The sequence below is a fragment of the Neofelis nebulosa genome, chromosome 8 (assembly GCF_028018385.1).
Source record: "Neofelis nebulosa isolate mNeoNeb1 chromosome 8, mNeoNeb1.pri, whole genome shotgun sequence".
In the NCBI taxonomy this organism is placed as follows: Eukaryota; Metazoa; Chordata; class Mammalia; order Carnivora; family Felidae; genus Neofelis; species Neofelis nebulosa.
The window spans coordinates 3,374,615-3,394,811 of record NC_080789.1 but is presented as its reverse complement, the minus strand read 5'-3'; the positions used below and the strand labels follow the sequence as shown (position 1 = coordinate 3,394,811).

Below are 20,197 nucleotides of genomic sequence, written 5' to 3'. Positions count from 1 at the left end.
AAATAAATAACATTCAGTGGCTTTGCTCACCTGCTCAGCGTTCGTCATTCGGGGCCCATTTTCCTAGCGGGCAGTATGCTCTTCCCATATGTAATTTCATGGTTGTTTACATTTTTTTTTTAATGTTTATTTATCTTTGAGAGAGACACAGCATGAGCAGGAGAGGGGCAGACACAGAATCTGAAGCAGGTCCAGGCTCCCAGCTGTCAGCACAGAGCCCGACATGGGGCTCGAACTCACAGTCCTGAGCCAAAGTCGGACGCTTAACCAACTGAGCCACCCAGGCGCCCCTGTTTGCTTGTTTTAAATTTCAGGACTGTCTTCCTGAATTACAGCGTCGGTATTCACTCTGGTCCACTGATCTGGCGTTCTGGCCAGGGAACACAACCACCAGTCCTGTGCGGATCTTTCTGGCCTGCCTTCCGTGGCTCTCTCTCCACTAATCCCTTATCTCTCCGTCTCATTTCTCTGTGATTTAAAAAGTTTCCTACTTTCTACCTACCGGCTACCTCAAGCCGCTGCTGGTTGTGATTTTTCCTTTGGGGGTCGCTTTCCGTTTTGTCTTCATTTACAGAATTGCTCTCTCTTGTATTTCTAATCGTTCTCCAGCCTCTTCAATGCTCAACTGTTCCTTTCCTCTCATCGTCCATTTTCCGAGTCTTCCTAATTCTGAATTACGTTGTTCTTCCGTGGTCTTATCATTTTCTTAATTGCCTGGCCTTGGTGGGAAGCATGAGGCTCACGTTTTCATCGGCTTGGCGAGCATATCTTTCCGATGCACTTTCATAGTCCAGGCGCTGCTGTCCCTGGGGCCACCAACTACATTTCAAGTGCTCCATAACCGTACGTGGCTACTCCACCGCACTGTGCCGATATAGGGTATTCCCATCATTCTAGAAAGTTCTACTGGACAGAGCTGGTCCATGGGATCCCAACTCTCCACCTTACTCTCTTGTTCTTACAGTCACCTTGGGAAAGGTCCAGCCTATGCTGTTGCTGTTACAAACCCTCGGGGCTCCCCCCTGCACAGGTCACCCCTGCTCACAAGCCCCCAGCTCCCACTCACCCACCATGCTTGTTCCGCCCCATGGGCCCAAGGACAGAGAAGGCTGTCACCCCTCTACAACCTCCTCCCTCTGGCCTCTGCCAGGCCTGCCCTTCCTCAGATGTTTTCCTTGGTTTGGAAACACCTCCTCCGAGAAGCCTCCAGCCCCCAGGCTGTGGCAAGTCCTCCCTCTGGTCTCCCAGCCCCACTGACCAAGTGGCCTGGCATCAGATACAGGTCCACCAGGGCCAGGTGCACCAAATGCCGGCCCCTGCCTGGCTGCGGAGGTGGTGAGGGGTGAGAAGAAAGGAGGCCCGACCACCATCCTGCAAAGTAGGGAAACTGAGGCACACAGAGGGGAAGGGCCTTTCCAGGGTCACACGACAGGTAAGACAGAGTCTAGACCCGGGTTAGCTGACTCAGCCTCCTCCCCGATGAAGGGCAGAAGGTGGGGTTGCTAAGGAGGAAGACCCTGCCCCCGCGGCCCTGAGTAGGGTCCGCCCCCGCCGGACTTTGGGCGGGGATTGGGCAGGGCGGGGGGGGGGGGGGGGGGGGGGCTGGGCGACCCTCCAGGACCGACCCAAGGGGGCGTGGCGCCCGGCCCCTGCACTGCCGCCCGCGGCCACGAGGTGGCACGCTCCGTTAGTCTCAGAAGCCAGAACCCTAAGTTTCGGTGACAAGCACCCATCCCGGGCCCGCGCGGGCTGGGGGCTGCCAGCCACCCTCCCACCCCCCGCGGCACGGGACCCGGCTAAGCCCCGCTAAGGAGCCACGAATTCCATCAGGGCCCCCGCTCCGCAGAGAACGCAATCTCCCCAGCGCCACAAGCCAGAAAAGCCCTTGATGATCTCTCTTCTCGAATTGCGCTCAGAGACGCTCCTTTGTTCCAAGGTCACCTTTCCGAGATGCCCACACAGCTTGTAACAGGGCAGTGTGTCTGCTACAGCGGCGGGTGGCCCATTTCTTCCCGAAGAGCTGTTATTCAGTTGAAGGTGCCTCTTACCCAACCGCACTTTAACGTGATGGAAATACATGTGTCATTTGACCACCCGTGCGGAGTGCGTGATGTGCAAGGCGCTGGGACGTGCTGAGGTATAAACGTGTGTCCACGTTCACACGATACACAGAAGCATCAGACCTTCAGCCTCCTGGGCCGGCCGGCAGGCCCCGTATACCCTGGTTCCAGACCCTTCCTCGAGGCCTTGCCCACCCTTGGCCTCCCCTGGAGGCTGCCTCTCGCCTCTTCAGTGCTAACCACCAGAGCCTGACGGTGGGCATCTTCTTCACTTTACAGATGAGGAAACTGAGGCTCAGAGGGTTAGGTGGTGTATCTGAGGACGCAGAGTCACCAAGAGCCGGCCCAGTCTTGCTCTTGGCCTCTGGAGGAGGTTGGGTGATCCCAACCTACGCTGGGCAGGGCCTTAAGGTTTTAACGGGGCTGGGGCCACAGGTCAGAACCGGCAGCTGGCAGGGAGGCAGCGGGTCCCCAAAAGAGATGTTTGAGGGCCGGAGCCAGAGCTGAGAGTCCAAGATGGGACATCAGCTCGGACGCTGGTGTCCAGGTACAGAGGGTAGGGTGCCTGGGAGGAGGGTGCCAGGAGGGAAGGGCACAAAGAGAGGCTCTTGCCAGGGCCAGGGTAACTGAGGAAGGTACCCCCCCCCCCCGCCCGGCAGTGGGCTCTTCTAGAAGAGTCCAGGATGGACAGAGGGGCCCTGTAGGAGCTTCAAGAAGAGGAACAGTCAGAGAAAGTCTTCCTAAAAGAGAAGGCACTTTGAGAACACCACCTCTATGGGAGCATGAGAGTTAAGATGGCCAGAGAAAATTCCAGGCTCGCAGAGAGGGACAGTACCCCAGCCCTGCCGTGGGCCAGGCCCGAGGCTGGGAGGCTGGAGGGGGTCAGCTGTGGTCCCTGTCCTCAGGCAGAGCACAGGCTGACAAGAGAGACAGTTTTAGAGGCAAAGGCCACACATTGGTCCTGGTGCTGGGCTGGAGGGAGCCTGGCTGGCCCATCAGAAGAAGGTGCCTGGGGCCAGTGAGGGGAAGGGAGGGCACTCTGGGCAGAGACCACAGCCCACGCAAGGAGGTGGGCTGTAGGACTTTCGGTCAGAGAAGGAGAAGCCGGGGTGGCCACGGGGCAGGTGGGTGCGGTGGGGACTGTACTGATCCCACCTGCCCTACCTGCAGGCCCAGTGCAAGGGGCGGGGAGCAGAGGGGTGGGGTCGGGCACAGCGGGGTCTGAGGCAAGTTGCCCAGGACTCCCCCTCATTTCTTTCTGGCCCTCGTTTGGCCACCAACGTCCCCTGCCTTTGCTTGTCACGCAGGGTTTCACTTGAGCCCGGTCATCTTGCCCCCTGGATGCTCGTGGGGGCTCTGAGGCCAGGACACTGATTCCTTGGGCCCAGTTGGCCCCAGGGTTGAGAGGAACCCCCCGGGCCTCCTCCTCTGAGAAGAGCTGCCAACCCAGCCCAGGATTTGGCAATGCTCACCTGGCGCAGTTGTGAGCAGAGGGCTAGCGGTGGCCTGGCCGATGACCTGCGGTGTGGCCCTGAGGGCCCGGTGGCTGCTCTGAGCGTGTCTGTGTCCTGATCTCCTCTTCTTATGAGGACCCCAGCCAGACTAGGTGAGGGCCCACCCTGAGGACCTCGTTTTACCATAATTATCTCCAAACACAGTCATATTCTGAGATACTTGGGGGGGGGGCGGTTAGGGCTTTCAGCCTATTAAGTTGGGGGACACAGGTCAGCCTGTGACGGTCCTGTTTGTAGATGAGGTGATAGGACATCTCTGAGGAGCCAGCGGGCAGGGCAGTGTAGAAGTCCCCCCGTAACATCCAGCACCACTCTGAGGGGGATCCGGTCGGTGCGTGTCCCCCAGGCGGGGACCACGCGTTGTGACTTCCCTGCCAGCAGCATCAGACACAGAGTGGGCACCCAGCAGATGGCTGTCGGGTAGGCTGAAGTGAGGGATCCTGGGGCGGACCCAGCTGTCTGCTTCGACCCCTTCCCTTCTTCCCCAGGTCCCCCCCCCCCCAGCTCCTGCCTGCTCCCCCTAATCCTGGCCGTTCATTCAAACACGTTCCTTGGGCACCTGCTCTGTGCCGTGCTGGGGGGAGAGCTGTCACCACCAGCTCACCATTTCACGAGCAAATAGATGCCTTTCGGGCTACTTTGAAGTGCATTTCTGTCATCTGTGAACAATAAGGCCCTGGCAACTACACATAGCCTGACCAAGGGCCTGAGGTGGGGGTGGGGGTGGGGGTGGGAGGAGGGACTCACAGTGTGGGTCTTTCTCCAGGTGGGCTGTGGGGAGAGTGGGCGGGGGGCGGGGGACAAGAACATAACCAACAACAATGCAGTCAGTCACAGTGGTGGAGGCAGGAGGTGGTAGGTACCGGGTAGGGGACTGCTGGGCCCTCCGGCAGGTGGGAGGCCAGGGTTGTTTCTGGCCAGGCTGGTCAAGGGGTGCTTCGTGGAGCTGGGGGCTTTGGAGCTGGGCTGTGCAGGCCTGGTGGAGTGAGAGGAAGGAAGGTTATGTTGTTAGCTCCCTTACTCCAGAGTCATGTCGTTTCCCATTCTGCAGGTAGGAAACTGAGTCACAGAGAGGGACAGGCTCCTGCTAGGAGCTCACCTGAACGCTCGCCTCTGACCCTGGCCCACAGGGGCTGCCTCCGCAGGCCGAGAATGCTGGGGTGGATGAAAAAGGGACCCTGAATCTTGCCCCAGGGAGTGCTCCAGGGACTCAGGGTCCCTGGAGGAATGGATAGGAGTTTCCTAGACAGAAGGGAGGCTCCCAGCCCAATCTCCTATAGCCATGTCCTGGTCAGACCCGGGTGGGGAGCTGATAGGGGTACCCTCAACCTGGAGTAAGGGCCTGGGGTTCTGAGGGTTATTCTCTACCTGTCCATGGAGCACTGTACTGTGAGCTTGACAGCTTTGGGTCCTGGGGCGCAGGTCAGGGCAGGTTTCTCCCGGGGGGAGGGGCGTGTCCCAGACCAGGGGCAGGAGCGCTTTGAGTGGGACCCCTCTTCTGCTGCCCTGCCCCATTGTGTGGTGTGAGTGTGCAGGTGGCGGCAGGGTTCCCTTCAATGACAAAGGCGAGATTCGGAGAAGCTGGGGGCCAGCCCAGAGGCCCAGATTCTGAGGCTGGATAGCACCCCTGGGCATAGGGGGAGCCCCTGCGAGGTGCTGGCAGTCTAGAGGGGGTGCACACTGTGGGGTTTCCCGATGGGAGGCGGGTCACGACTGGCAGCAGTCACCATCTCAGAACCACCGGCGGGCCCCGCGAGTCCCCTGGCTGTCCCGCGCGCGGGCCTCGGGCAGGTGACAGCAGCGTGCGTGCCCGTGCGTGGCTGTACCCGAGGCTTCCGCCGTGACGGAAGCGCGGGAGCGCGTGGCCGCGGCCGAGATTGGCGGGCCTCGGTACGGAAGAGCCGCTGCGCGTGCGCGCGGGCGCAGGTGGCGGGCGCGCACGTGGGCCACCCAAACAAAGGTGGCGCCGCGTGATCGAGCGCGCGCGCGCGCGCGGACCCCCCGGGACAGGCGCATCCCCTTGGGCCCCCGAGCGGGCCGCGCCGGGTGGGGCGGGGTAGCGCGCTGGGCGGGGCCGGGCGCGGGGCGGGGCGGCGTACGGGGCGGGGCGCGGGGCGGGGCGGCGGCTGCGCAGGCCAGGCCGGGGGCGCGCAGACTCCGCGCAGCGGGACGCGAGCGCGCGACCTGGCGCCGCCGCCGCCGCCGCTGCTGCCGCCGCCGCCGCCGCCTCCGCGCTCGTGGCCGGGACCCGCGGGGCCGCCTCCTCCGGGCTCCCCGGCGCCGCTGGGCTCCCGGGCGGGCGGCAGGTGCAGCGCGGCCGGGCGGCTGGCGAGGGGGGCGCCGCGCAGCGGGTGAATGAGAGTTGGCCCCGATCTCCGCGCAGGGTAAGCGGCGCGCGCGCGGACGCCCACACGGACCTCGCGGACACACAGACACGCTCCGGGCACGGGCCGGCCGAGACACGACCCGGCCCGCTCGGCCACGCTCATCCCCGCGCCCGGGGCCGGCGCCCCTGCGGGAAGGGCCACGCGCGGGCGCGCCCCGCACACACGCCCCCAGGTCCCGCGCGGCTCCGGAGCGCGCGTCACGGCCCCCCCCCCCCCCCCGCCCCCTGCGCGCGCCCCGCGGCTCCCGGCCGGCCTGGGAGAGGAGGACGTCTAGGGGGCGCGGGGCCCGGGCTGGGGTGCTGCTGGTTGCCGGGTCGGGGGTCGCTGAGGCCAAGTGGGGACAGGGAGGTCGTCCTCCGATCCACTCCCTGGGCGCACAGGGGAGGATGTGGGAGCCCTCGACCCCGGCGGTCCGTGCGACCCCAGAAACGACCCCACCAAAAAGTTGTGGCCACTCGCCCCCTCCCTACGCCCCTCTTTCTGCCCTGTTTACTCTCCCTTTGTTTGTGACTTCTAGCTAGTGGGGCTCTGCTGGGACCCAGGGCCGCCTGCAGGCCAGGAGGTGGAGTGTAGTGTGGCGGCCCCCAGCCTGGGGTCCCCACTGCTCAGAACTGGGCCAGCACCCCTGTCCAGGCCTACAACTGGGGAGGAGGGAGAGCCAGAGACGGGTGGGCGGGCGCACCTGCCCCTGACAGTGGATCTGTGGTGGGAGGAGCAGCAGGCCCCACAGGCTTGGAGACCTCAGTGGGAACCCCCCCCCCCCCCCCAAGGCAGGTTCATCTCGGGCCTGCTGCCAGCCCCACGTTTCCAGAGGCAGGGAAAATTCAGCTCTGGGGAGATCTTTTGCGGGATGGGGTTCTCTTCTTGCCTTCCTTGTGCAGGTTGGGGAGGAAATACAGAGTTCTGAGCCTCTCCCACACGCAAAATTTGAGACTTGCTTAGTCTCATCCCCCATAGTGGCCCAGCTCTGGAGGTTGTTTTAAGTCTGAGCCTGGCGGGATGGAAAGGGACAGGGCTAGATGGTAGTTAACAGAGGACTTTGGAGTCTTTCCATGGTGCACCTGCTCCATGACCTTGGGCAAGAAGGCTTTGAGCCTCCCTGTGCCTCAGTTTCCCCCCCCCCCCCCCCCCCCAGTAAAGGGAGAGGGGGGCTGGTAAGAGGATTAGATGAGGTGATGCAGGCCTCTCACTGGCCAGGCACACGCAGGGCAGAGATCAGGACACCCGGGTGAGGCTGGCAGTGCCCTCTGCTCCCAAGCAGCCACAGCTTCTCTGACTGTCCCACTTGTCTCCCGGACCCGTTCGAGGACACACTGTCCGGCTGGGTGAGTGTGTTTGAGCTGTTGGCCCTGCCTCGTGCTGGGTGGAAGCACATCCCACGGCTGTCACCTGGGACACCTCAGATCCGGGAGCTAGGTAAACCTGGTCCTCCTTCCTGCTGCACACCCTGGAAAGCCGCCTGCCAGGTGTAGGGAGGGGGCCTGGCCTGGCTGGCCTTCTCCCTGCCGTGGCCGTGGTGTTGATCCTTCTGTAGTACTTTGTGGCCATTGGGCAGGGGCCTTGAACCTCCAGAGCCCGGACGGTGCTGGACTCCTGGTGGGGGTAGGGGATGCCAGCCTGTTCCCGGGGATGGGAGAGGTAGGGGTCTTCAGGGCCTTAGGATGGGGGCCCCCACCTCCTTGGCCCTTCTTCCCTCTCAGCTGCCCTGGCTGGTAGGGTGTGGCTGTCCCAGTGGTGCGGCCTGGGGACGAGCAGGGTCTGTCCTTGGGAACGAACGTCTGTCTGCTTGCACTCGGGAAAGGCATTTCCTGGAAACTGGGGAAAGTTTCAAAGTCGTGGTCAGTTTGCTGTGGCCCTGGGCAGCCCAGTTACTCTGTGTCTTCTACAGAGGCGGGCGGGGAACCCCTCAGGGAGGAAGAACCAGGTGGTCTCTCTCGAGACTGGCGGGCCGCAAGGCCCCCCTCCTCGCCCGCCTCTTATCGGTCAAGTCCAGCCAGGAGTGGGTGTCAGGAGACCGGCGGTTGCCAGCTCCGTGTGACCTCCGCTTTCCCTGCCCTCCCTAGGCCTCACCTTCACCAACTAGAACCGAGGAAGAGAATCGGGCCCGTTTTTCCTGAATCACCATTTTTGCTGTCCAACAGAACAGAATAGAATACTAGCTCAGGCACAATGAGACAAAGTGCTGTCAGATCCCAGCGAGCCCCGTTGCCAGGGGAGGCTCGAGCCTGCAGCCCATCTTCTCTGTAACGGCGACGTTACAGATGTGACAGACGCCAGCACCAAACCCAGGCCGGTCTTGACGGGATCCGTGTAATCGGAGAACAGAGGGCTCCCTTGATGTGTCCACGGTGTGACCCCTGTTAGTGTTGTGCCATCGGGGACCCCGTCACCTCGTGGGCCCCGGTGGACCTCTTCTAGCTCTCTACAAATTCTGGTCTGGGTGTTTCCCTCTGGAAGCTCGAGCTGCACCAGCTGTGTGCGGGCATGGGGTTTCCATGCTGGAGCCGTATTCCTCCAGCCAGCTGCTCCTCTCTGGGGTGCTGGTAGGCTTCCCCTCACGTGGGCGCCTGGCCCCTCGCCTCTGGTATTTGGCCCTCTTCGTGTCAGGAGGCGGGGGCTCCTGCCTAGTGGCCGTGCCGGGGACCTGAGTGATTCGGGAGCACCTGTTAGGGTTACTCCTTCTCTGAGTTTCTGCCTCCTCCCCTTGCGGGCGGCTGCTGCGTGTTGTCAGGAGGACAGGAGACCATTTTTGTGTGCGCTTGCTGCCCTGGGGGAGCTCTGACGGCATCGGGGGATGTGGTGGGGCGTCCCTGTGCCTGAAGAATTTGAAAATGAATCGGGGGAGATGAGACGTGGGCCGTGGAAGTGAGTAGTGGGAGGAATACAGATGTACTTGCTGGGGAAGCAGCTTCTGTTTCCTCAGCACAGACAGGGGTGTCGGTGGGAAGCCGCTCGATGAGGATTTGTCCACTCACATGGCGCTTGAGGGAAGGCCTTTGGGGTGGGGAGCTGAAAGCCTGTTTGCAGGGTCTTTGGGATTGCAGCGGGTTCAGATCTTTTCTCCTTGGCTTTTCGGTGGCATAGCAGTGGGGACTCTCACTGGGTCTCCATCCGGGGCAGAATCTAGCAGATACCCCACGTAGAGAGGGTAAGAGTTCAAGTCCTCAACAGTTAGGTGTGGCTGGTGGACGTGGGAGGAGGCCTGGGTCCCTGAAGGTGATGGTCGTTTCATTTTTTTTTCTTAATGTTTATTTATTTGTTGAGGGGGGTGGGTAGAGAGAGGGAGACACAGAATCCGAAGCAGCTCCAGGCTCCGAGCTGTCAGCACAGAGACCGACGCGGGGCTCAAACTCACAAAGCCCAAGATCATGACCTGAGCCAAAGTGGACGATTAACCGACTGAGCCACCCAGGCGCCCCAGGTGGTGGTCGTTTTGTGGCTGGTTTGTTTAAGGCCCAGCCTAGCCCAGCCCCGGGTTCGGAGCCGGCTGCCGAGGAAGAAATGTAATCGGTTAACTTGAGAACTCAAAGGCAGGTTGCTCTGACTTCTGTTACAAACAGAGGTGGGGGAAGAAAATGAGGGTTTCCCTAATTAGAGAAAACCATGTTCTTTTGGCCTTTAGTGTCTGCGTGTGGCCTGCGGGGAGGGGTGGGTGGAGACTTTGGGCCCATAATTCTCCACTAATGACAGTCGCCATCTGAGGGCTATTGTTGAGATTGCTGGGCGTTTGAGTTGTGACTGGGTAGTGATTATGTTTAAGCCCTGTGATCAAAGTCCCCTGTGGTAAAGCCAGAAGACAGGAAGCACTGGCCTATGAAAAAAACAAAAACCAAAAACCATTAGTAACAGTCCTAGAAATCACTCCGCTGTGCCAGACGTTGGCCCAGGTGTTCTCGCCACGTTGTGCCTTGAGAGAAACTAAGGCACAGAGGCGGTGGGGCTGGCCTGAGACCCCATTTAGCTAGGTAGCGGAGGGCGGATGGGAGTTTGAGTTGTTTGGCCCCTAAGGCCGTGCTCTTTCTGGGGGTTCGTGAGAGACATGTGAGCAGCACTTTTAGGATCAGGGTAGGAAATCTCTGCTCTCAGACATGTGCCAATAGCAAGAGCGTCCCCAACCCCAGGCCTGACAGCCTTCTGGACGCTTTATATGATTGACCTTTGTCACAGCCTCTCTGAGGTGCAGGCCACGAGCTGGTGAGTGGCAGAGCCATGTTTGAACAGGTGGTCTCTGTTCCTAACCTACAGCAGGGGGGGTTCGGTAGAGAAAAGTTGTGATCCTGCCGTTGTGTGTTCTTGAGCAAGGTGCCTAACCTCCCTGGGCCTCAGCTAGGTCACCTGTAAACGAGGGTGTTGGTGTAGAATATAGAAGCCGGGGGTGGGGGGGTTTGAGAGCACACAGGAAGGCCCGGCCAGCTTCTCCACGGAGGAGGGGGGAGCGGTGGGGGTGGGCAGGTGCTCCCCATCTCCAGCACTGGCTGGGGTTGAGTGGCCGTGTTGTGCAGCACTCAGACCGGATCTGGGGGGAAAGGTACGTGACACGGGATGGGAGCCGTATCGCCTCTCTCTCAAGTGGGGCGTGCTCAGAAACTGTAAAGCACTGTGCTCGGTTCCTGCTCCTTCGGGATGAGGGGCAGGGAAGGGCAGGCGTACCCAGAACTCCTGTATGCCCCCAAACCCCGGTTGAGCTGTGGGTGAGAGAAACCAGATGTGTTGGGCACCGTCCAGGGTCCCGGCGGTTGTGGGGGGAACAGCTCACCCTCTCTCGGGGTCGGGTTCCCCCTGATCCGTGGAAGGGGCCCTGCTTCTAGCCCGTCCCCCTGTGGGCAGGGGCTTGGGGCTGTCTGGGGTGAGCATGTGGCTTGAGGAGGCAGGAGTCCCTCCCTGGTCCTGCCAGTATGGCGTGCAGGTGGGGGGCACTTCTGCGCCCGTCCTGGGACCGAGAGGCATGCAGCCCCCATTCTGACCCACCCGCCCTCTTGGCCCCCTTCTGCCCATGCTGCCTGCAGGGCTGCTCCAGGGTGGCTGAGCCCTGCGTCTGACACATCCCTGCTCCCTTCCCCTGGCCAGAGAGGCCTCTGATCACTTAGCAGGCCTCACCACATCCCTCCCGACTCTGTTCTTGCCTCCTCCTGTTGGGTCTGTGAGCTTGGAGAAACGAGTGGGTGGATGGATACGATCCCCACGGTGAGCCCCGGGCTGGGGGGCCGAGGGGGCTCCACGCACAAGGAGCTTCAGTCCTGGGAGCCTGGCTGGGGGAGGCGGGGCTGAGCAGGCACAGAGGCATCTGTTTTTGAAATGTCTTTACCGAGGTGCAATTTGCATATCTTACAGGTGCGCGATTCACCGAGGTTTTGCATGTTCACAACATTGCACAACCACCACCACAAGTCAAATTTCCGAGCGTTTCTGTCACCCGGGGATCCTCCTGGGTCCCTTAGCAGCTAGTCACTGCTCACCCCCAGCCCCCACCGGGGGTCTGCTCATCTTAGCACGCTGCGTTTCCGTCTGCGTGGCATCGTGTAGCTGTGGATCGCTCTTCTGAAGCGTGGCCCCGAGCGGCCCCGGACCCCCTTTCTCAGAACCTCAGGGGGCTCAGCTCGCCTCACCAGGCACCAGGGGTCTGAGCTCACAGCCGCCCCCCTGGTTGCTATGGCTGTCTGAGAACGCTTCGAGCTTACCCGCTGTGCACCGGGACCTTGAGCCAGTAGCATCCCTGCCTTCTCCAGGAAGCCTTCCTGGCTTTCCCCTTCCCGCGGGGTTAGGACCTCATGGGCCCCCGTGCTAGTCACCCTGCGTGTGCTTGCCTGTTTACCCACCTGCCTCCTGAGCTGCCGGGAGGACAGGGGCCCTGCCTTCCATCATTCTCTGGGGACGGCGTCTGGGAGTGAATGCTTACAGGTGGGGGGTTGTGTGGCCATGGGTCCATGAGGCTCTCTCCCTGACATCCCCACCGTTTCTGCTCCTTGATGATTATGGTAGGGTCACTTGGCTTTGAAACTTCACTGCTCGTGTCCTCTGGAGCGTCTCAAGGGCAGGACCTGGTCTGGCTGGGGGTGTCGGGGTGCCCTGCCGAGTGACACCGAGTGACCCATCCCGCCCTGGGCGGCATGTTGGTGGTGGTGGTTTTAATGGACTGTATTTTGAAAGGTAGTTTTAGGTACACAGAAGAATTGCGGAGATAACGCAGAGATTTCCACATAGTCCTGTCTACGGTTTCTCTTGTTGTTAATGTTAGTTGGTGTGAAAACGTTGTTAGAATTAATGAACCAATGTTGACACATTATTAACTAAAGTCCGCAGTTTACTCAGCCTTAGTTCTTACCCCAAGTCTTTTTTCTTTCCCAGGATCCCATCCAGGATATTGTGTAAATTCGTTTTCATGTCTCTTGAGGCCCGTCCAGGCTAGGTTTCTCAGTTTTTCTTGTTTTTGATGATCCTGAAGCCTTGAGAAGTATTAGGAATACTGTAGGATCCCTCTACATTGGAATGTGTTTAGACAGTTGGAATTTGGGTGTTTTGGACTGGGGTCCCAGTTTGGGAGGAAGACCACAGGTGAAGGGCCCTCCTCGTCCCGCCCCATCAGGGCGCCTGCCGTCAGCCTGACTGATCCCCGAGGTGTCCGCCTCGGTCACCTGGCTGAGGCTCCCCCACCCCCACCCCTGTCCACGCTGCCCTCTTGGAGGGAGGGGTTCAGCCCCAGCTGCCCCAGGACCGAGTATCTGCGGACCGTGTTTGGAATCCTCTGCTGGGGGAGACTTGTCTCCAAACCCCATTCACTAATTTATTTGGTCTTTTTTTTTTTTTAATTAAAAAACATTTTTAAAAAATTTTATTTGTTTGGAGAGACAGAGAGACAGAGAGAGGAGAGACAGAATCCCAAGCAGGCTCCAGACTGTTGCCCCACGCGGGGCTCGAACTCACGAACTGTGAGATCATCATGATGACCTGAGCTGAAATCAAGAGTCGGATGCGCCTCCGACGGAGCCCCCCCAGGTGTCCCTTGTTCGTCTTAGGCCATCAGGGGCTCAGGCCTGATTTTAGGTTTCGAGTTTCGTACTTTGTTGGGGAGCCTGCTCCAGCTTCGGCCCCACCCGGTGGGGTGCGAGCTCGTCCTCCCTCTCTGGCACACCCGCCCCGCCCCAGCCCTGCGGTCCACGGGTTCTCCAAGGAGCCGGGTTCCATGCACAGGAGAGGGGGGTAGGGCGCGGGGGCGGGTGCTGGTACACTTGTCACCGTGGGATTCGTTGGTCCGCACACTGGGCAGGAGACTCAGGCCCTCTAACTCTGGATGTGCCCAGGACTCGATGACTTCGGCGAGTAACCATCTGTGTCCCTGTTAAGTGAAATGTGAGCTCATCCTGCTGATACAGTCCCCTCGTAACCACGTGGGTCCTTCTGGCCTCCTCCCCTCGCTGATCAAGACATTTCCATCCCGCGGTGGGAACCGGGCTCCCCATTTTGCCATCCATTTCCTTAATTGGCCCATTCCAGTCGGCGTGCAGAGCGGGACCAGGATGGCTATCCCGGGCCGTGGGAGGCAGCTCTGTGGGCCTGGATGCAGCCTGCGCGTCCGGCTGCTTCTCCGCGGGGCCGCTGGCGTGCCGTCAGAACTCAGGCTGCAGGGGGCTCACGGCGCGGCGCATCTCTAAGAAGCCCCGTGGCCTGCAGGGAGGTGGGGAGAGGGGAGCTGGGGCCTCCGGCTGCGCCTGGTCAGCCCGCCCCGCGGGTGCAGGGCACACAGACTCGGCATCCCTTTGCAATCTGGAAGCGGGGCTCAGTGCACACAGCCCGGAGGTCTGGCTCCAGCAGCATGAGGAGGAAGGCTGCGGGGGACCCCGTGCAGCTCTTGGGCTGAGATCCCGGTGGGGCCTGGCTCCTCCCCGCGTCTGAACTCACACCTGAGCAGGGGCGGCCCTCGCAAGAGCACCCCTGAGCAGCAGGTCCCCGAGGGCAGTTTCCTTTTCTGGAAACGAGAGACGTGAGGCTCCACGTTGGCTTCCGTTTCCACAGAGGGTCTGTCTGCACACGTGCGTGCGGGTCTCTTTGGCGGGGAGGAAGGCTCCCGGGAGGAGGAGGAGGGCTGGGGAGGGGGTGGTGCCCTGGAGCGGGGTGCCTGCATGCCTGGGCCCGGCGCCCGGCTCCCAGCGCTCAGTGGGCCCGCGCGCGGCCCTGGGTCGGGGGGTTTCCGAAGAGAGCAGTGGCCGGTGGGGCAGGCTCGGACGAAGGCTGGCACGGTGGCTGTCCTCGAGAGAAAACGGGGCAGGACAGCGGGAAGGACACGGTGAGTAGGGCAGCGAGGGTGACTGTCGCTTGGGGCGGCACACAGGTGGGTGGGAGCGCCGTGCCCCCACACCGTCTGCAGCGGCCCTGTGCCCTTTCCCACGCAGGCTGTTGGGGGCCTCAGAGGAGCCGGTCTTGTTTTCTCGCTCTCGGGAGAGCTCCCGCCGGGGACCTGGGGGGCCTCCGGCCACCTGCCCAGCCCACAGCGTGGTGCCTGTGCCGCGTGCCCCATCCGTGCCTTCTCACCTGCCGAGAAGGACCTGCTCTGTGCCGGGGAGCGAGGCCGCTGCCTCCAGGAGCACGTGGCGGGAGGGACGAGCGAGGTGGGGGCCGCGGGACAACAGCCCGCCCTGCCTGGGGGGTCAGGAGGACCCCTGGCGGGGTGAGAAGGGGCCACAGGAGCCCATTTGGAGGGACACAGGGGATTTAGGCCGGGGAGGAGTGAGGAGGGGCTGTAGGCCGGGCTAGGCCTCCAGCCAGCATTCTGCCCTCCCCTGGGCCCGCTCTGGTGGGGGCCTGTGGGGGCAGCTTACCAAAGGTCAGCTCCGTGCAAGGCTCCTGGAGATCCAGCCGGCACGTGCCCCCATCTGCTGGGGCCGGGCCATGTCGGGGGTGCTGTGGGATGTGTGGCCAGCTGCCTGGGCCTCCCATCTGGGCCTTCTCAAAGCTCCTGTCTCCCTGCTGTGGTGTGGGGGCTCCAGTCTCCCCTGGTCCCCTGGGGGGCATCTAAGGAGGCTGGTGGAACTGGCCAGGGGCTCACTGAGTGGGGGCTCTGTGGGGCTGGGGGGGGGTGCTCTTATGCCCGAGCGGCTCTTCCTGCGAGTGAGGCTCCTGGGGCCTGATGTGGGGCCGGCGTGCCGTGGTCCCGCTGCCTGTGTCTCCCTGCTGGCCTGGCTCCCCCGCTGGGGTCCCCCTCCCAGATCCTTGCTGTGCCACACCTGCATCCCTGCTTCTTTCTGGGTTGACGTTTGTGGGTCTGCTGGGTCCCGTGTGACAGGCACAGTCAGCTCTGCTCTGGGGGTGATGCCGGCGCGGCCTCTGGTCCAAAGGTTTATTATCACAAGACTCAGAGTCTCACTCTTAGAAGCACCAGGCTCACCAGCCACCTGCAGGGTTCCCACAAAACCCACACCCTGACGGGGGTGCCCTGTGTCAGCGAGGTGCGTGGATGATCTCACAAACCCTGCGTCCAGGAAGCAGAAGTGTGAGGGTCACATGTGGGGGTGGGGTGGAGGGGTGCCCAGCTGTCCCGAGGGGCATCGCTGCCTGGTGCCGGCGGGTTGAGGCTGAGCCGTGCGCCCCTTCCAGGCCCCTGTGGGCGTGTCGTGGGGGCCGTCTGCTGGCGTCAGCACCCAGGTCGGGTGTCCGGGAGCTGCAGCCCCTTTCTCGTTCCATCCAGAGAGGAAGGTCGGAGTCCCTGCTGGACAGGAGGACAACGCGTGTCTTTCCCCGGCGGTGTGCCCGATGGGCGACCAGGGTGTCATATTGGCAGAGCGTAGAGCAGGCACGCTGGGCGCATCCTGGGTCAGAACGAAGAGAGAGCCTCTGTTCAACAGCCCATGCTTGAGAATGCAGGGAGGAGTGTGAATCGTGTCGCGAGCATTCCACGAGGAAGTTCAAGCAAGCGTAAGCATCTGAGTGTGTGCGTGCAGGCGTGTGCGAGACGGAGGTGGTGTGCGGGCTGGTGTGGAGGAGGAGGGTAGCGGTAAGGACCCAGAGGTGCTGGACCAGAAGGCAGAAGCGAAGGAGCGAGATTTCCTGGTCCTTAGAGCAGGGCCCAGCCCGCCAAACACTGGAGGCTGCGGATAACGTGACTTCGCTGCTGCTGAGCTGGCTGGAGAGGAAGTGAGATGTGACTCAACCACCAGAAAGCCCTGGGCATCCAGGCTGGGCGGAGCTGCTGGCCGCTGGCGGGATTGTAGTGAGGACTGGAGGGGAAGGCAAGGCAGGAGGGGCCGTCCGTGTCCCTGCTGGGAGAGCCTAGAGGCAAGGGGTCCGTGGTGGTCAGGAGGGGCCCGGCAGGTGTCGGCGGCAGATGGGCACCACCGCGTGCCCGGGGAGATCAGCCCCAGCAACCCCCGGCCGCTGCCAGACCGGGAGGGAGGCCCAGGAAGCCTCATGACTGCCTGGCATGATGGCGGGGGAGTCTGATGGTGGGGGGAGCACGAGGTGCCGCTGGGCATCTCCCCGGTGGTGCTGGGAAGGCACAGTGTCGAGAAGGGACGTGGTGGGGCTCCTGGATGTGGAGGTCGGCTAGCGTTTGTGAGAGGCGGGCCCGCCTGGTTCTTGGGAAGCGGGGGATTCATGCTTCTGTCTGCGGGCTGGGCCAGAAAAGGGGAGACGTGGCCCCTCGCCAGCCAGTTTCTCTGCTTTGAAAAGCCCCACGCCTGATCTTCCACAGCTCGTAGCCACCTGCCGTGTTCCGGGAGTGGGCACTCTTCAGATGCTCCCGTGGTGGGGAGGTGGGTGGCTGCAGTTCTTGAAACGGCCCCTTCCTCTCCCCAGGGTCCTTCATCAGGCTCCCGAGCCCCACACCACTGTCACACAGGCTGGGCTTTGCTCATCCTGAGAGGAGGGGACAGACTGGGCAGAGCCTAGCTGTGGCCCAGGCCTGGCTGGTGCTAAAGCCTTTCCTCTGCCCGGGTCCCGGCTTCGCTAGGAGGCGTGGGGCTGGTGACTGACCTCTCCTCCAGAGCAGAGCTCCTGCCGACCCAGGGCAGGGACCGCAGGTGGGCCACATGCTGGGTGGGGGCTGGGCACACAGCAGGTGCTCCGTGAGTGGGGAGGTTTTTCCAGCCTTGCTTCCAGAGCTGCAGCCCTGGTCCTGGGGTCCTCTACCCTCTGGCAGAGTTGCTGCCATCTTTGGGGAGGCCCGGAGCCCCCTGGGGGAGGGAGTCTTGGATGCCGGGGTCCCCACCTCACGTGGCCCATGCGTGGACAGCATGCTGTCCTGCCGGTCTGGTGGGGGGGCAGGGCACCCCAGGAGAGGGTGAGTGGGTGGGTGACACCCCCCACAACAAACCTGGCTGTGGCCTCACGGTCCCCACTCTGCAGATGAGTAAGTGGGGTTGGAAAGGTCGTGGTAAGTGGCTGCCCCCGGGACCCGTGCCCTTGGCTGTGTCCCAACTGCCACACCTTTTGGGCCCATTTAGGTGTTTTACAGGGTTGAAGTTGTCCTATTTGTTACCCGCTGCGGGCCTCAGGGGGACCCTAAACTCTGCTTTCGGGGTGACCTGCCCTCTTCATGTGTGTGTGTGTGTGCCGAGGGCCCCCCGGCTCTGCACGGACCTCCCCAACCCTGTCGGGAAAGCCGGGGTGTCAGATTCTTCCCTGTCACCTGACCCTCCATCAGAGGACGTGGGTCTCCCCCGCTGGACCGTGAGCTCCTTGAGGGGGGGCTCGGGCTCGGGCCATCTTTGCAGGTGCCTGCCGCACCTGGCCAGCGAGCGCTGGGAGGCCAGGGGCCGACCATGATGCTCCCTGCCCTGCCCTTGCTGTCTCACTCGGAGCCAGCGGGGCGGGATCTGCTGGAGGGTGCTGTCTGGGGTCTGGCTCGGTCTGGTCGCGCTCTGCCCTCTGGAGGCTGAGCCAGCCCAGGGGGCGGTGCCTGGAGCGGAGGCCCTGGGGGCGGAGCGGGGCGGGGCCAGGGAGGCCTCGCTAATCTGGGCCGTCCCTGCCCCTGGAGCCTGTGTCACCGCTTCTGAGAGGGGCGGGAGCTTTGCTGGGGGTGGGGCAGGAACCCTAAAGAACGGGAGGACGGGCACTTGGAGCAGGAAGGCTCGCACAGAAATGCCGCCCGATGGTGGTTAACGGGGACTCTGGAGCTTGCCGCGGGGGCCCAGGTCTCACACCCGTGGTCTCCTTCGCTAATGGCCCCATTTGAGAGCTGGAGGGGCCGGCAGAGAGAGGTGAGGTGGCTCAGGAAAGATCACACAGCCAGAGAGATGCGAGGCTGGGTGATTAGAGAGGCCACTGTCACCCAGGGCCTTGGCACGTCTGCATCAGCCTTGGTGGCCTGAACGGGCCTCTGGGTTCCTCCCAGAGGCAGGAAGGGCAGAGTCTGGAGCGTGACCCATGCAGCCCCGGGTCCAGCCCTTTGTGTCTGCTCTGCGTCCCCCTGGAGCTGCAGGACCCCTTGTCTTCTGGCAGAGAGCCGAGGAGGTGCTGGAGGTGTGGGGGGGGCCCCCGTCCGAGAAGTGGCGCTCCTGGGGCTGGGGCGCCGTAGTTCTGTGTGTGTGTGGCCTAGGCCGGGGGTTGCTGCCTGTATGTCTGGTCAGTGGGTGTCTGCGGGCTGCTCCTCCTGAGGGGCCTGGGGTGGGGGTGGGGTGCGGCTTGGCAGGGGGAGAGGAGGAAAGAAACCCAGGGCTTAGAACCAAGTGCGGGCCAGGCGCACAGGAGAGGGGCCGTGGCCGGGCAGGGATGGGCCTGAGAGGTTGGCAGGGAGAGCCCACGGTGTCTGTCCCAGCACAGCCGTGGGTCCGGGGTCTCGTTTAGAGAAGCAGCTGGAGAAGGCAGGGGCCCCAGAACGGACAGGCCCCGAGGCAGGTCACTGTGTCCTCCCTCTTCCCAGCGTGTGACTGTGGAATCCCTCTTTGTCCTACGTGCTCTGATCCCAGACCTAAAACACATTAACCTTACTGCTGTGTCAGAAAGTGGACTGTGAGTTTACCAACTCTCACCAAATCTGAGTGCGGCCTATGCTGCCAGAGTCGTTGCTGGTGTCCCAGCTTACACACCCCAGAAAGGTCTGTGTCCTGTCCCTACTCCCCGCCCCCCCCACCCCCGGCACTCTACAGTTAGCTGTGGCCACAGGGGGACAGAGGAACTGTCAGGTGGCATTGGCACATTGGGACCTTGCCCATAAGTGCAGGCCCCACCGGGGGGGCAGGGACCATATCCCTCATCCAAGAGTCCCCACCACTTGGCTGAGGGCATTTCAGTGTGCTTGAGGAGGTGATGCCTGCCCACCTGAGTCCCCCCCACCCCCCGGCCCCCGGGACCCTTGACCTGGAGTGTGAGGCCACCTCCCCGTCCTCCCGCCAGCAGACTTAGTTGACAGATGAGCTTCCTTTTAAGTTAGGCAAGAGTGTATTTTCTCAATAGTTGGCTGCCTAATTGTGTGATTGCTGGGTGAGTTGCTGGCCCTGAGTCCTAGCAAGAAAGGTCAGCCGTGGCCTCGCTTAGAGCTAACACGGTCATTCACAACCAGGTTCATGTTCTCTCCGGGATCTTTTTACCATTCCGATTGGGAACCACGTCGGTTACACCTGCAGGAGCCCCGAATTCGGAGCGGGATTTCCATCTTGAGCGTCACTGACTCGTGTGCCTTCCGTCTGTGGGGACCAGCCTGTGGCCCGTTCCCCTGCGCGTAGAGGCTGGCCCTGCTGCGTCCCAAACATGCTGGGGATAAAAAGAGCCTGTTATGACCCATTTATAAAGTATTTCAGAATCACCTACATGAATGTTTTGTCCTAAATTCTGTGTAATTAGGAGAGAGAAACCCTACTCCATGATTATTTTCGAGCACCAGAATAACCTAGATGAGAAATCTCTCCGTGTAGGTTTTCTCAAAAGAAGCCATTTTAACAAAAAACATAAAAGGAGTTGATTTTATCTACACTGTTGTCTCAAAGGCTTGGAAATAGCGTGTCTCCTTAAGGAACCTGCAAGCCTTGCTGACGGTTATGTGGTTTGCAGAGCCTTTCATTTACCAACAGCGAAAGGTAACCTTCCGGAAGTGTTTACAGAATCCTCGTGAATCCTGGCTGGTGAGCCATGGCCGGCTTCCCGCCTGCCCAGCTTCCCCCCCCCCCCCACCCCCCTCAAACCTCAGCTGAAGCCAGAAGCTGAACAGGCCCTTCTGGCTGTGACAGCCTTGGTGTGAGGTGCTGGGGTGGGTGAGGTTGGATGAGGAGGGGAATTTGCCGCTCTTGTCCATTTAGGGAATGTTCCTTGA

At 61.8% G+C, this 20,197-nt stretch overlaps 1 protein-coding gene across 4 annotated transcripts in view; it reads left to right on the top strand.

Moving 5' to 3' along the window:
* Positions 1-5,746: 5,746 nt before the first annotated feature.
* GRAMD4 (GRAM domain containing 4) overlaps positions 5,747-20,197 on the top strand; it is a 72,585-nt gene continuing 58,134 nt past the window's right edge. Inside the window, exon 1 of one of the 4 annotated variants that reach the window (XM_058740979.1) lies at positions 5,747-5,958. In XM_058740979.1, the coding sequence (XP_058596962.1) occupies positions 5,930-5,958 (29 nt within the window). In that variant the 5' untranslated portion in view covers positions 5,747-5,929. Of the gene's footprint in view, positions 5,959-7,275; positions 7,378-17,994; positions 18,150-18,195; positions 18,412-20,197 lie in introns of those variants that run through there. The other 3 variants (XM_058740983.1, XM_058740980.1, XM_058740981.1) reach the window with 3 other exon arrangements.